The 14,829-nt window shown below is 41.5% G+C and overlaps 1 protein-coding gene across 2 annotated transcripts in view; it reads left to right on the forward strand.

Moving 5' to 3' along the window:
• RASGRF2 (Ras protein specific guanine nucleotide releasing factor 2) overlaps positions 1 to 14,829 on the forward strand; it is a 208,538-nt gene that overhangs the window by 108,972 nt on the left and 84,737 nt on the right. The window contains exons 13-15 of one of the 2 annotated variants that reach the window (XM_031447414.2): positions 2,381 to 2,463; positions 7,285 to 7,533; positions 8,180 to 8,568. In XM_031447414.2, coding sequence (XP_031303274.1) covers positions 2,381 to 2,463; positions 7,285 to 7,533; positions 8,180 to 8,568 — 721 coding nt within the window. The remainder of the gene's footprint in view (positions 1 to 2,380; positions 2,464 to 7,284; positions 7,534 to 8,179; positions 8,569 to 14,829) is intronic. The other variant, XM_031447421.2, reaches the window with a different exon arrangement.

A 14,829-nucleotide genomic window follows, 5' to 3' on the forward strand; every position in this document is an offset into this window, starting at 1 on the left:
GAGGAGGCATGAATCATTTCATTTATGACTCAGAATATCATTCTGGTGATCTCTCCATTCATTCCTCTCTCTTCTCAGTGACTGCCTCCACGAGGCCAGCTGTAGATCTTGTAACAGAAACAGGCCACTTAGAAACCTGTAGTGACTTCCCACCTGCCTGCTGGATAAAACCCAAATTCGAGACTCCTGACTCCAGCTGACTTCTGCTGGCCTCTAGCTTACATCTTCTCCATTATAAGCTCACATGCCAGCCAGCCTCATCTCTTCCTCCCTCCTGTATGTTTGCACTTAGAAGTGGAATCATTGATGTCTCTTTTTGTCTAGCCCTGATAGAGGGCTCTGCCTGAGAGGTGATGTGGCTGCTTTCAGGCCCAGGAGGTTACCTACCCACCTACTGGTAGCTTGCCTCACTGGTGGAAACACTGGCTGCATACAACTGGATACTATCTTAGGATATTACAGTTTCAAGACTTTGGGACGAATACCATGTCCAACTTACAGCTGCTCGAAATGGACACCAACTAGGATAGGAGAAGCAGCATTTATTCAGCCTGAAGAAGAGCAGCCCATACCCACCCTTTTCTGCAGAGTGAAATCTGTTCTGGGAACCACACCAGCCAGGGCAAGATTACGTTCTCTGGGGCCCACCACAGAGTGGTTCATGTGGAATTGTACTCTTCAACCAGTGTTGAGGGAGTTTATCGGAAACAGTTTGGTAAAGACCGTAGTTACTTTAAGGATGTTGTTGAGGACAGTGTTATTCAATGTTTTCTTTTTTTAGGGGAGGGGAATTAGGTTTATTTATTTATTTATTTTTTTAATGGAGGCACTGGGGATTGAACCCAGGACCTCATGCACTCTCCCACTGAGCTATCCCCTCCCCTCTTCTGTTTTCTTTATGAGAACCCATGAGATAATTTTCCTCTGGACTCAGAGTAGGATTAATTGAGTTTCTATTAATCTGTGAATTTTGTAGCTGATCACATGGCCCCCTTTTGAAAGGTTGGCTACTCAGTAGCTCAGCTAATTTTGAGGACCACATACAGCAAGTGTTTGGGACTTCTTAACATAAAGCTTGTGTGGTGCCTTGATTCCAGGCTTCATCTTATTATTTTCCACCCTTTGTTCAAATCGTCTCTGATTTTCTTACTTGACTTTTGTTTTACTATATATGTTATTGTAATCTACCTATGGGAATAAGATATAGTACAAACTCACATATAGGCACATATAATCTAATTTATAGTTAGAGAACCATAATTATTCATACAAAGGATAACTCCAAGTTACAGATGTCTGAGGACATGAATTTCAGGGGGACTTTAAAATATTCCACTTTATTCCCAGAAGTTGAGATCTTCTATATCTGGTCATGGAAATAATGGTGTAAGACATGAAAGAACAAATTTTTAAGGAAAAACAAGTATGAAAATGGCTGATATGCTAAGTAGAGTGAACAGTCAGGGGATGCCAGTGACCCAGAGTTTCTTATATGCATATTCACTCTTTTATTAGACATTGGGGTTTAGGATAAACCCTGAGTTCGACGCTATGTGAAATCACTTGGCAGTCAGCTTCTTCACACCATTTAATTACAGTAACCAAAAGTAATTTGATTTTAAAAATTGCTTGAATCTTTTTTTCACCTTCTGTTTTATTTAAAGGGCGTGTGTATAATTCAAAATAAATCCTTCTCTAAGACCAAAGCAATTGCAAAGGGAAATTTTAAATGGATAAGGTGTAGCTATAAATAAAGAAGGCAGAAAAAATTAGCCTAAGTTCCTGAGTTTTCTTCTTAGAAAGAAAAGAGAAGATGATGAAGAGGGCTTTATATGTGCCAGAAACAGGAGGATTTATACAATTATACAATTTATCCTCACCAAACCAACATGGTGCCAGTATAAATTGCTAGAGAAAAATGTGGGAATTTATTGGCAAAAAACACCGAGAAACAAGCACAGAGCTTACTAGTGAGAGAGATGAATTCCATCCAAGGAAGCTACCATTTCTACTCTGCCTGCCCCATACCACTCCCTATGGCAGAGAATGAATATAGCAGAGGCAGTCACTGACTGAAGGTATAAACTTCTCAAGTTGTGCTGCCAGAGAATTGTGCTGATGTGTCAGTGGGCTCAGAATCCTTGGGAAACACATTCCAGGAAATTGTAGCCCTTATATCCATCCTGAGGTGCCAGGAGCACAGTTTTGGGATTTGGATATTGAATCTGTTTGTCAATGTGTATTGTTTATCTGCGTACATGTGTGTGCATATGTGCACAGATGAGAAACAATTGTTTTTGTGGCTGTAAATAATTCTGGGACTCTATGATCTGCCTAGGTTTCCATGTGGGTTGTAACTGTCTATTTTTTAATTTCACAGTGTGTGGACAACATACGGTGTAATGGTTTAATGACTATAGTGTTTGAAGAAAATTCCAAAGTTACTGTGCCACATATGATTAAGTAAGTGTGATAATCTTTTCCCTTACATTTTTTATCGTCAAACTGGTAGAGAATGTAAAACCCTGAATAAAACATTGCTTCAGTAGGATTCTGCTTCATACTATGAGTATGTTTGATGGTGAAGTGCTAATTCATGATATGCCATTATAAATAAGACTACCAAAATGATTTTTCAGATTCATAGTTTATTGACATAGCATAGAAAAGTAGTTTTTCATATTGTTACCAGTGCCTTCCTCAAGACAAAAGCCTATCAAAATTTTCAAGTTCAGTATAAAAAGTTGTGATAGCCAGATGTGTCCAAGGTCAGAGAGTGGACAGCAGATTCTTCTGCTGTCTTCTCAGTTGGTATGAATCATATTAGTCAGGCTGGGTTGTAGAGGAACATTTAGGTTTTGAAGACACTCAACATGAATTAACTTGCTTTTCCATGGTACCATTTTACCCACCGCCTATATATGGATTTGCCCCAGAGGCTGTTGTCTGGGGCTGGCATCTGGTTCTCTACATGTTTTGTTAACAACAACAAAAAAAATCCTATCATTTAATGTGAAAGAAGGTATAAGTTTAAAATGAGAAGTTACATCAATAACTATGTGCCATAGCTCTCCATATTAATGCTTTTGTCTCTACATTTTTGTTTCCAAATTCAAAATTTGTTTTGGGAGGATTTTGAAGCTGACCAAATTGTTCCCTACTTTCATTTACAGGCCAAATTCTAAGAATAAAATGTATTTTAAAAAGCAGTCCTGTTATATCTTTCCAAAAGAGTTACATGAATCTAAGAAAATGTTTGTCTTCCATGCCTTTTTATGTGGATTTTTTTTTTAGATCTGAGCTGTTTAAGACAAAAAAAATTAACATTTCTCTTCTGATCGGTGTCAGTTATAATTAGCATTATCCCAATGGTACAAACTTTAAAACTTATTAATTATTGTGTCAGATGAAGGCAGAGTACAATTATACTAGTGCCATAATTACTGCAGAAAATATATAAAAGAATGAAGTATTTAAAATTACTAGTCAAATTTTAGAATATTTTGGGTAGGGTCATTTTAAAACTCTTGGGCAAAGATTCCTTTCTCATTCAGTTTTCTAGGTTTTTAATTGAGCATAGCTTTTTTAGTTAGTTAAAGATTAGTTAAAAATGTATGATGCTAAAATTAAAACCAAGTATGGAATATTAAGTCAAATGTTCACATGATGTGAATTTTAAAATTCACATCACTAGGTTAGTTCTCTCATTAATTTTTTTACCATAGTATTCATGTTTTAGTATTTCACAAAATAATATATATTATTTTTATTCATTTTTAAAAGTACTTTCTTAAAGGTTAGACAGCCATGAAAGTCCAGTCTGCTTTAGAATGAGACTGTGTGAATTGGACTTTACAGCCAAGGTGTAAGCTCCTAAACTCTAGGGCAGCTGCACGGCCACTATACATACATTTTTTGTTCACTTTAAAAATTAATATATAGATACAAACTTTAATTCTGTGCCTGACCTAGTTATGGCTGGCACCTGAGTGAATCTTCTGTCTTCTATGATAGCAGTTTGACTAATGTCCCTGTCCAACCTCGTTTGTGTAACTACCTCCTATATAGACCAAAACTTTCCTGCTTTTGGGTGCAAAGAGGTGATACTGCAATGAGTTGGAACCACTCTCCTGAGAGAGCAGAAGCCTGTGTCTTGGGCTGTAAGAATTCTCTATTGGAGTTAACACATGTTTTGATGTCCAGCCATACTATACTAGATGTATTCCCAAGGCAGAGTTCTACATATTTCATATCTTTCTTCCTTCTGTTATTCCCCTGCCTTGTTGAGCCTGGTTCTCCTCAGAGAACAGAGGAGGAGTTTTCAATCTGTTCCTTCTGATAGTCTCCTTTATGGCCCTCATCTACCCTAAGTTCTGTGTTCTTGCCTCCCTGCATATCTCCCTGGCTACACATGATGAAAAAAAAATGTTTTGCAGAGTTAAAAGAAAAAATTATCCTGCATCACTTTGCAGGCACTCACTTCCTTTTAAAATTTACTAATTATAATAGATGATTTGGGCTTGGTGTCTCGAGATTGCTTTTTAAGTATTTACCAAAAAGGAGTTGTTATTGTCATAGGAGGCTGACGTAATGCATTATATCTTCTTGAAAGTCCCTTAGGAAATAAAGTAGTATCTTGTTTAGTGCAATAAAAGAAAATTAAATAATTTCATAATATTTAGTTTCTTTTCTTAAAATGAAAATGTAATCATAATTTTGAAGGACAGCAGTGTAATTAGTTTTAATTTTATGTTGGCAACAATATATTATTTCCTCCTATTATTTGATTAAAGTAATTATAGTCAAAAGATGTAAAGTTCAAAAGTATGGTTAGAATACAAAATCATGACATTTATTAAGTGACTGTATCCCTTTAAGTGATATTTTATATTTTATGTATGTAGGATAAGACTTGCTGTCTTTTAATAATAGTGACCTCCGTTTTCTTAGAAAATAGGGACTTTTGGTAGAAAAATCGTGGGAGAAAAAGTGCTTACCTCAGCCATCTTCTAGACAGACTAATTGATTCATAAAAGTTTCTAAGATCTTTTTACAAATGAGAAAAATTAAGAACCACAAAAGTACAGTTGGTTGCAGGTCACATACTAAGTGGACAAATAGCCGTGCTATTTTCAAGAATCTCAAAAGATGCACTTATGTATTTTCGGGATCAGTATTGTGACTAAAACCAACAGGCCACCCTTGGTCAGTTCCTCGCCACAAGTAAGCTGTTCATTAAGGTGCTCTTTCAGCCCCGCAAGTAAAAGACTTCTGCCTGCACTGAGCTCACTTTGGGGTGGAATATTTCCATGAGCAGGCTAAGGAAGCTATTGATTTCTTTTTATCCAAAAGAAAATAAATATATAATTTAAAATCCCTCGAAGTGCTGAAAGGGCTAATTAAGGGCACTCTAACAAGCCGACTGATTCTTAGCAAGCAGCTGCCTCACTGAACATCACTGGCCCTGTAGTGTATCATTTGATCAAGTGGTGAAACTCAGGACTTCATTGACTGCCTGTTCTGAGATGCTGCAGTGAAGGAAGACACGGGGTCTCAGACGGTAATGTGAAGGCTGCAGGCAGTCCTAGAGAAGGCGTGCATTTCTTTGAGCCCCACTGGGACTCACCCTCGGCTTTCAAGCTTTTCATCTACGAACTTGGCCTCTGTGCCTGCCTCTTTTGCCCTTTGTAACAAAGCTGCACTTCTGGCTGGGGGCTCCGAAAACAGCCAAGGATCTTGACGGCTGCTGTGTGAATCTTCCTCCCAGTTTGCTTGTCCGCCTGGAAAGGCTGCTGCGGGCTTCCAGTGCAAGTGCCTCAGGGTGACAGGTTGGGGAGCAGCCAGATGGGAGATTTTACAGGATGAGAAGAGCCCAGCTTTGCAGGTGGACAGCTGTTTAGGGGAAATCTCTAGAAAAGGTCACTGTCTATATTACACCTATTACCTTTTTTTATGAAGACTTTTTTTTAACATTGCAGAATATTGAAAACATAATGAAAACACAGTCTTTCACACAACTTATGGATTTAACTGTATTCAGAAAATGGATAGCATTCATGCATTAATCAACCAGAAAGCATTCAATTCAAGAAGTTAAGAAAAAGAATGACAAAATCAACTTTAAGAAAGTATAGGAAAGAAATAATTACAATAAGAATGGATATTAATGTATTAAGATGTAGAAAAATAGTAGAAATGATCAAGCAAAGATCTGGTTCCAGAGGGAAAAATACTCAATAATATAATCTATTAGTCAGTTTAATCGAGAAAAAAGGGGGAAAGCACAAATGTACAAAATGAGAAGTGAAAAAAAGAAATAACCACAGATAGTAGCAGTGATATCTGTGTCTCCCCCTCCTCCCCACCTCCCTGTTACTTTTTAGGCACACTTCTGATATTCTAATTTAAGGCTATAAGCGATGCCCCTCCTAAGTAGGGCTTTTAGCTTTGATTTCCTAATAAAACATGACTGAACCAGAAAAAGAAGTGAAAGGTAGCAGAATATGTTGCCCCAAAATATGCCAGTTTGGTATATTGATCATTTTGAACTGTTGGTGCTTGAAAAACAGCAAATGCAGAGAGAGGCTTTTTCCGAACTCCTTTTAGGTGCCTAAACACAGACCCTCTAAAAAGAACTCAGTTGCCATAAATCAGCCTCCCAGGAGTTTCATCAACCATGGAAGATTGAGTCTTGTCACAGGAGAGACTAGACACTGACACCACACCCAGGCACTTTGTCATTAACTGACATGCCTCCCATTGTTCTTCTAAGGTCCACTCATCTTTCCTAAAAACCACTTACTTTCCCCTGAGAGGCCTACTCGCCCCCCACCTCCCTTTCCCAATTAAGGTGGTATTTAAGCCTGAGTTCTAAGCCACCTCTTTGAGTTTCTCATTTCCCCTGGTTATCTCCCATGTATACACGAAGTATACATGTTAATAAACTTGTTTATTTCTCTCTTGCTAATCTGTCTTTTAGTACAGGGTCTCAGCCAAGAACTTAGAAGGGTAGAGGGAGAATTTTTTTCCTCTCTTGCAGAAGGAATACACAGAGTGAAATAAATTATTACCTTCTCCACGATTAATTCTGACCTTCCTAAATTATACTGGCATATTTAATGTTTTACAGACCTGCTTTGTTGTTTGTAATATGTCATATCACATCTTTTATCAAATGCAAGGAGAAGCCCACACACGAGTGGGTATTTACACATACTGAAATACTCAGGGCCTGAGAGGCAGCTGCGCCCTGGTTTTGTCCTCATGTTCCTGCCTTGTGCATAGGTCTGATGCCCGTCTTCACAAGGACGACACCGACATTTGCTTCAGCAAAACACTCAACTCCTGCAAAGTGCCCCAGATCCGTTACGCCAGCGTGGAGCGCCTCCTGGAGCGGCTGACAGACCTGCGGTTTCTTAGTATCGATTTCCTCAACACCTTTCTGCACACCTATCGGATTTTCACGACGGCAGCCGTGGTTCTGGGGAAACTCTCCGACATATACAAGAGGCCCTTCACCTCCATTCCCGTCAGGTAGGCCTGGGACTAGCCTGTGATGAAAGTGTGGCCCACCTGGTCCCTGGGTCTCCGTGCAGATGGGCAGCCCCACCTGCAGGGCTTGGCTTTGAGCTGACCAGGCCCCTCCAGAGGACGGGGTGAGTAGAGGTCACAGGTTGTTCCCAAGGGAAGCAGTTGCAGATCCTGAAGTCTCCACGAGGACTTTGCTTCTCTGAGATTATTTGGAAGCTAACTCTGTTGTTTTGGGGCTTTTCTTTCTTTCCATCTTTTTTTTTTTTTTTTTTAAAAAAAAAACAATTGTGCTTTTCCAGCTTTCATCTGCATGAGCATCACCTGGGGATCTTGTTAAATTGCCAGTCTTATTAAATTCAGTGGGTCTGAAGCAGAGCCGGAGTTCTGCATTTCTAACAAGGTCCCAGAGATACCAGTGTTACTTGTCTTTGGACAAGGGATAGCAAGGGATTAGACAAAGCCTCAACAGTGTCTGCGTTCCTTTGGCAAGTATGTGGTATACACTTAGCATTTAAATGTAGGCAAATCCAGCAATAGAAATGCGATTTTATCGTGGCCTTTTAATGTAGGGAGCATATTCTTGAATGGCATCAGGGGAATCATTTTCACTTGGCTACAATCTGTTAATAGCTTTTGCCCTTATGTTTAGGTCGTTGGAATTGTTTTTTGCTACCAGCCAGAACAACAGAGGCGAACACTTGGTGGATGGCAAATCCCCACGCCTGTGTCGCAAATTCTCCTCCCCACCACCGCTGGCTGTATCCAGAACGTCCTCCCCAGTGAGGGCCAGAAAGCTGTCCTTGACTTCTCCCTTGAACTCAAGGATAGGCGCATTGGACCTGACCACCTCCTCAGCGTCCAGCAGTCCCACCACCACCCACAGCCCTGCTGCGTCCCCGCCGCCACACACTGGTAAAGTACCGTTGGATCTTAGCAGAGGCCTTTCTTCTCCAGAACAAAGCCCGGGATCTGTAGAAGAGCATGTAGATAACCCCCGAGTGGATCTGTGTAACAAGCTAAAACGAAGTATTCAAAGAGGTATTTTCCAGCTGCCACACCCCACATTTGCTGGCCCCTTGCTCCCCCACCATTCCTTCTGGAACCCTAGTTCCCTTTCTCTCCAACTTTCCCACTTCTGTGTAGAAAGTAGAATGAATATGATGGCTGGTTAGAAGAGAAAATGCCTGTAGTTCCCTCTAGCCTTTGTGGAACAAGAGCAAGGTTAGCTGTCCTTATGCCTCCTGTACTAAAAGGCTAATTGCAGTCAGTTGTCTGCAGAATAATGGTGTCATCTAAATAATTATCACTGGAAGGTTCTTTGAGGAATTTGGTTAAGGCTGGTTAGCTAAAGGGCCTAGCACGATATGTGGCATCAGGGTAGGCTGTGGGCACCCTCATCCATGACTCTGAGCCCAGAGCTTTCCCTCCAGGGTCTCCCTTGTGCATCTGTAGTTTCCAGCCTCTCCTGACTACGGATGCCCTAGCCTGGAAGCATTAAGATGACTTCTTCAGTTTAGTTTCCAAGGCAACACTTTATATTACAACAGAGATATAGAGAGAAAAATAAAGTCTGAGACAATGTTCATTGCCCGTGACACAACCAAAATGATTTTTAAAAATGTGGATTAGATCATCTGGTTTCCTGATTAGATTCTCTAATGACTTACCATTGCACTCAGAATAAAGTACATCCTTCCTCCCAAGGCTTTCAGGTCCTATGAGACTTGCATCCTGTCTCTGTTTCACCCCTGCTTCTGCCATGCTCCCTCATCTGCTAGGCTACACTCACACTGATTTCCTGACACTTCTGTCATTTCTGCCTCAGGGCCTTTGCACTTGTTCTTCCCTCTACCTTGACAGTCTTTCCCCATGTAAGCTCATGAGATCAGCAACCTTGTGTGTCTTATGTACATCTATACCTTCAGTGCTTTGGCCAGTGCCTGGCAGGTGGAAATTTTTGGTTAAATGAATGAATCAGGTAAAACACTCAGTGAACTAATGGGGGTGGGGGGTGTCTTGTGGCACATTGCCCTCCCCTCCTCAGGTTGGTACAACATAGGGGTTAGAGGAGGTGATCTCCTTCCTTTATAATCCAGTGTTTCTATGATGAAAATAAAAGTTTTCACAGCCAAATCAGCAAACAGCTTTTTTTTTTTTACTACATAGTAACTGATTTATTTACTGATAACATAATAAAAATTGAGTGATAAGTCAGACAAGGTGTCCAGATTTTAAGGATAGCTCAGATGGAAGCATAGATCCTTGCTTTTCTACTTGCTTGAAGCTCCTATGTACTTTCTAGTTCAGCTCATTTAAATACGCTTCCTGAGTGAAGTACTGAATAGAATTTCAACTGGAGTGGTTGTCATCAACAAAGGTAGCACCCTTTTAAACAAGAAATTCTTTAAATTGACAAGTGAGCAACGAAGGAGGATGAAAAGGGGAAGATAATTAAAAAGTCATTGGAACAACAAGCTTCAGCAGAATCATGATGGGTTCTTCTCAGGAATAATGAGGCGATGCACAACTGACAAGTGCATCTGGGGTCTGAGCCAGTGCCAGTGCTTGGGAATCTCCACGGAGGGAGGGAGTGATGTTGGGGGGCTTATCTCAAACCTCCCCTCCAGGGCAGAGTGGCCTGGGAGGTACAGGAACTTCCCAGAATATGGAAGGTTCTTTCCCCTCCTTTATTGGATTGTGTTAAATAGGAGAGGAGAGATCTGGAGATAGGTCTGAATTTTCATGTTATTTTGAGCTAGGAGAGCTTTGGGAATAAGCGTGTTAGTGTCAGACATTTGTGGTTCAGAGGCTTTGGTTTGATTGCCTGTGGGGCTGGGATGAGAACACGGTAAGGTCTATTTAGGAGTCACTGTGTGACCACTCTGTCTGTGGGCTGCTGTGCTACAGGGTCTGTAGTGGTACATGAGACGGTGCCCTGGCTCCTCATATGTAGTTATGTGGAGAAGGGAGTCAAAACATGGTTTTAAGGGCAGATGGCCAAAGAGATACAGATGGAGTGCTCAGGAAGGTGGAAAGCAGGGCAAATGTGTTCAGTTGAGCAGAATCAGGAAGTGTCACTGCCGTGAGCCAAAGAGAAAGGATAGTGGATTGGACGGAGGACACAGTCAAACTTATGGGCAAGAGAACCTATGAGGAAAGGGTTAGTGGTCACCCCAGTGGGGAAAGCCATTTCTGAGGCCAGGAAGCGTCAGTGCTTTTGGAGGGACAGCTTTTGTCCAGCTTTGACTCTATGTGCAGTTCTGCAGAGCAGACCCAGAGTAGAATCAGTCCTCCTAGGGTTTTCTAGAATCTAGTCAACTTTTAAAAAAACTCTCCTAAAGAATTCTCCTCTTCCTCCTTCTCCTTTTGGGCCATCTTAGCCATTTTTAACTGCACAGTTCAGTACTGTTAAGTGTATTCACATTGTTGTGCAACACATCTTTAGAACGTTTTTCTCTCGCAAAACTGAAACTCTCTACCCATTGAACAACTCCCCATTTCCCCCTCCCCTGAGCCCTTGGCAGTCACCATCTTCTTACTGTTTCTATGAGTTTGATGACTTTATATACCTCATATAAATGAAATCATACAGTATTTGCTTTTTTGTGGTTGGCTTATTTCATGTAACAGTTATGTCTTCAAGGTTCATCCGTGTTGTAACATGTACCAGGATTTTCTTCTTTTTTAAGGCTGAACAATATTCTATTGTATGTATATTCCATATTTTCTTTATCCATGCCTCTGTCAATGGACATTCGGGTTGTTTCCATCTCTTGGCTATTGTGAATAATTCTGCAGTGTACATGTGTTCATAGATACCTCGTCAAGATCCTGCTTTCGGTTCTTTTGCATATAACCTAGCAGTGAGACTGCCGAATCATATGGTAATTCTATTTTTAATTTTTTGAGGAACCTCTGCACTTTTTGGCTACACCATTTTACATTCCCACCAACAGTGTACAGGGTTCCAATTTCTCTGCATCCTTGCCAACACTTAGTATTTTCTGTTCTTTTGATAGCGGCCATCCTAATGGGTGTGAGGTGAGATTTTTTCTCCTTTTTTTTTTGCAGTTTCCCAGAGAGTGCATTGTAATTTGGCTAAGGCCTAGTAGGATAGATATTAACTTTTTTCTTTAATAGAGAAAGAACTTTCAAAAATTTCTTCTGCTTTATAGACTGGGTACATGTTGTAGTCCTAATTGTCTTCAGTCAAGCTACCCATTACCTGTGATAATTAATTCCTGCACTTTAACTTGTTACACATGGATCGTTCCATGGTGGTCACCAAGTTCCCTCGCTCTGGTCTTCAAAGCCCAGGCCCCGAGTGCATAGTGATGGTCCGAGGCTGTGTCATAACGTCTGTTTGTCCTGCTGTCTACGATAGAGGTGTGATCACTGGTAGGAATCAGTAGTTTTTTTCCAGAAGCAATAGGCTGGAAGAAGGTTAGACTCGGGGAGACTAAGGTAAATGAGAAAGAAGTGCATCACGCTCCCAGGGAAGGACACTGACCAAGGCTGCAAAGGCCTGTCAGCGCAGTGTTGGGCAGAGGTGGAATCACTGTGGGCACAGCTGGCAGCAGCTGGAGGGCTTGTCACGTGGCCGCTCAGATCGTGTATGACCAGGGCCCAGCAGATGGAGAGGGCCCGTGAATAACAGGGTGAGAGAAGTATTAGGATCTTTCTCACGTTAGAGAGAGAGCTAAAGTTGAGGGCTTAATGCCTCTGTTTCTCACTGAATTGCCCCCAAACAAATGGTTTGCAGTTGAATGTTCATGGGTTAGTTTATCCACGTGGTCTGTGGGTTAAAAATGTGATTTTGGAGTTCCTGGGTTGAGGTTAAATGCAGAGCTCCTCTCACCATAGGTGATGTGGAAGTCCCAGGATTGTGTCCATGTGTGGCTGATGGCACCTGCTGAAGCCCATCAGAGCCAGCCTCAACTCCAGAAATGTCAGCTCCTCAGCACCTGGTGTTTCTTAGTTACATCCACCCACTGACACGTCCCCCACTTCTCTCTCATTTTGACCATGATTGACCCACCCCAAATCTTTCCATTACCCATTTTGTTTCTGGCCACTTCTTTGCACCTTGATTTCTTTTCTGTTTTTGTAACTGTCTTCTGATTATTTTTAATGTATTTACTTCCCATTTTGTTCCTAAAAGTATTTAAGGTGATAATTCAAAGAGGCACATGGTCTGCTGGATTAAAAATAAAATAGACGAAATCAGGCAATGGAGAAAAATTGTATGAGGCCAAGGGTATGGTTAGTGAACCAGTGAATACTGTGTGGTCCTCTGCAGTTCTTAGAGTTGCTCTGATTTTGATTCTGAATGTAATCAATTACATGATTCATACTGAAAGCTAAGAATAGATTGGTGTGCAGGCACATCTTTTCCTGCTGTGAGACTTGAGAATAATTTGTCCTGTGGATACTCATAAAGGAAACACTTAGAATTAATACTGGGGTCTAGGGAGCTCTTTGGCATTTTTCTGAAAAGATGAAACAAAAGAATTCAGACTTAGTTTTTCTTTTTCTTTTGCACTAGTATGTAGGCGCTATTGATCATGAATAGTCCTAGGAAAGTCATGGATGAAGCACTTTACCTCAGTGTCAGCCTGACAAGTTCAGTGTGTGTGTATGTGTGTGTGTGTGCGTGCGCGTGCACCAAGAGTTCTGCTGTGTTGCTGTCTAGTCTTGAAATTCCGATTGGCAGAGAAGAGGGAAACAATGATCTGTCTTTAATTTGAAAGATGTTTGCGTGTGCTTTGCATAATGCTAACACTTCAAACAGTTGGCAAACTTGAATAAGAATCCTGCGCCAGGAGTCGATACATTTTCTGCTTTTCACTTCAGGTGGCAGCTCCACAAACCTCATTGCCCAATACCAGCTTCGCCTTTAGGTCCAACTGGCTCCGTGGGTCTCTGCCACTGCTGTCCAGCTAGATAGTTTCAGGGTACCCCCTTTGATATATGCTAGTCACCTTTGTCGATTTTTATTGTCATTGTAATTATAATGCCAGCTTTGAACTATTTCCTGGCAAGAGAACTTCTAATGACATGAGGAGAAAGAAGAGAAAGGAAATATCTGTCAAGATGAGCAAGCCTGTGAACTTCTGAGGGAAAAGACAGTGCTGTTTATTTCACCCCACCTAGTCCCTAGATATGCTCCAGCCTCACCCAGCATTCATTAATGCCCCTCTTTCTTCCTGCCAGGATGTCCCCACCTTCTACTAGCCTGGATTCTTCCATAAAGCACAAATACCAGCCCAGCTCACATCCAGACTCTACCCAATGATGAGAGCTCAACAAAAAATCAAATCGGTGGCAGTGGAGAGCCCCAGGGCGGCTCCCTGTATCTGAGTCCCCTTCCCAATTGGTGTTCACTTGGGCTGTGGCTGTGCGACCCAGCCAGAGCACTGCCACCCCACCAGCATCCCCAGTATCTGTTTCTGCGTTCTTAGTTTGAAAATTGCCTGCCTGTGGGCTGAAAGTGCTCCCAATTTTAGCATTTGTTTTGAGCCCACATCGGCCCACTCATTCTGCAGGCAAAGCTGTTTGCATGGAACTTGATTGAAAGTGAACCTACCAGAAAGCAGCGCTTCACGGCCTCTCTTCTCTGCAAGTGCCCGTTTGCTGATAGTGTTCGTCTGCACCCTCCTGTCTTTCAGTGGCCGTCCGGGGCCTGTCCAGCTCTCTCACTGGGAAGTTTTCTGGGTTCAGTGTCATTGCTGACTACACGATTTGCTCACTTGCCTCAGAGGAGTGAATGGCTGAATCAGACCCAGGACATGCGTTTGCTATTCTGCTTGCTTTTGCAGAGCAGATGCCTTCTATTACTGAATTTTGAGGGAGTTATTTAGGAAATAATAAAACTAACAGCTAAGCACTGCTTTTTTTGGGTCTCCATCCTGCCTTATTGCCAGTTTTACTGTAATTATGTCATTCAAGGGAAGATTCTAACCATTTCCCTTCCCCGGCCCCTTTGTGTTTCAAAAGAGCTGAATTGTGGCCGTATTTCTAAGGGAGTAAATCACATGCAAGTGGAAAAATGGCTTTCTGTGAAGTCATTAGGGGTTTTGTAAAGTTGATTGAGTGAAATCTTGAATGGCATGGGAGAGGGAGTTGAGAATCGTCCTGACAGGGGTAATGTAAAATTAGTGGAGGTGACATGGCTTTTGTCGGTTGACGAAAAGCCCAAGGAAAAAGAAATGGAGAATTGTTGGAAATTTAGCAATTTTTGCAGTGCTTTTCCTTCAGAGAACACACACAAAGTTGCAGTTTTACCTGGTTCGTAAGCCA

This window comes from Camelus dromedarius, chromosome 3, assembly GCF_036321535.1.
Source record: "Camelus dromedarius isolate mCamDro1 chromosome 3, mCamDro1.pat, whole genome shotgun sequence".
Classification (NCBI taxonomy): domain Eukaryota; kingdom Metazoa; phylum Chordata; class Mammalia; order Artiodactyla; family Camelidae; genus Camelus; species Camelus dromedarius.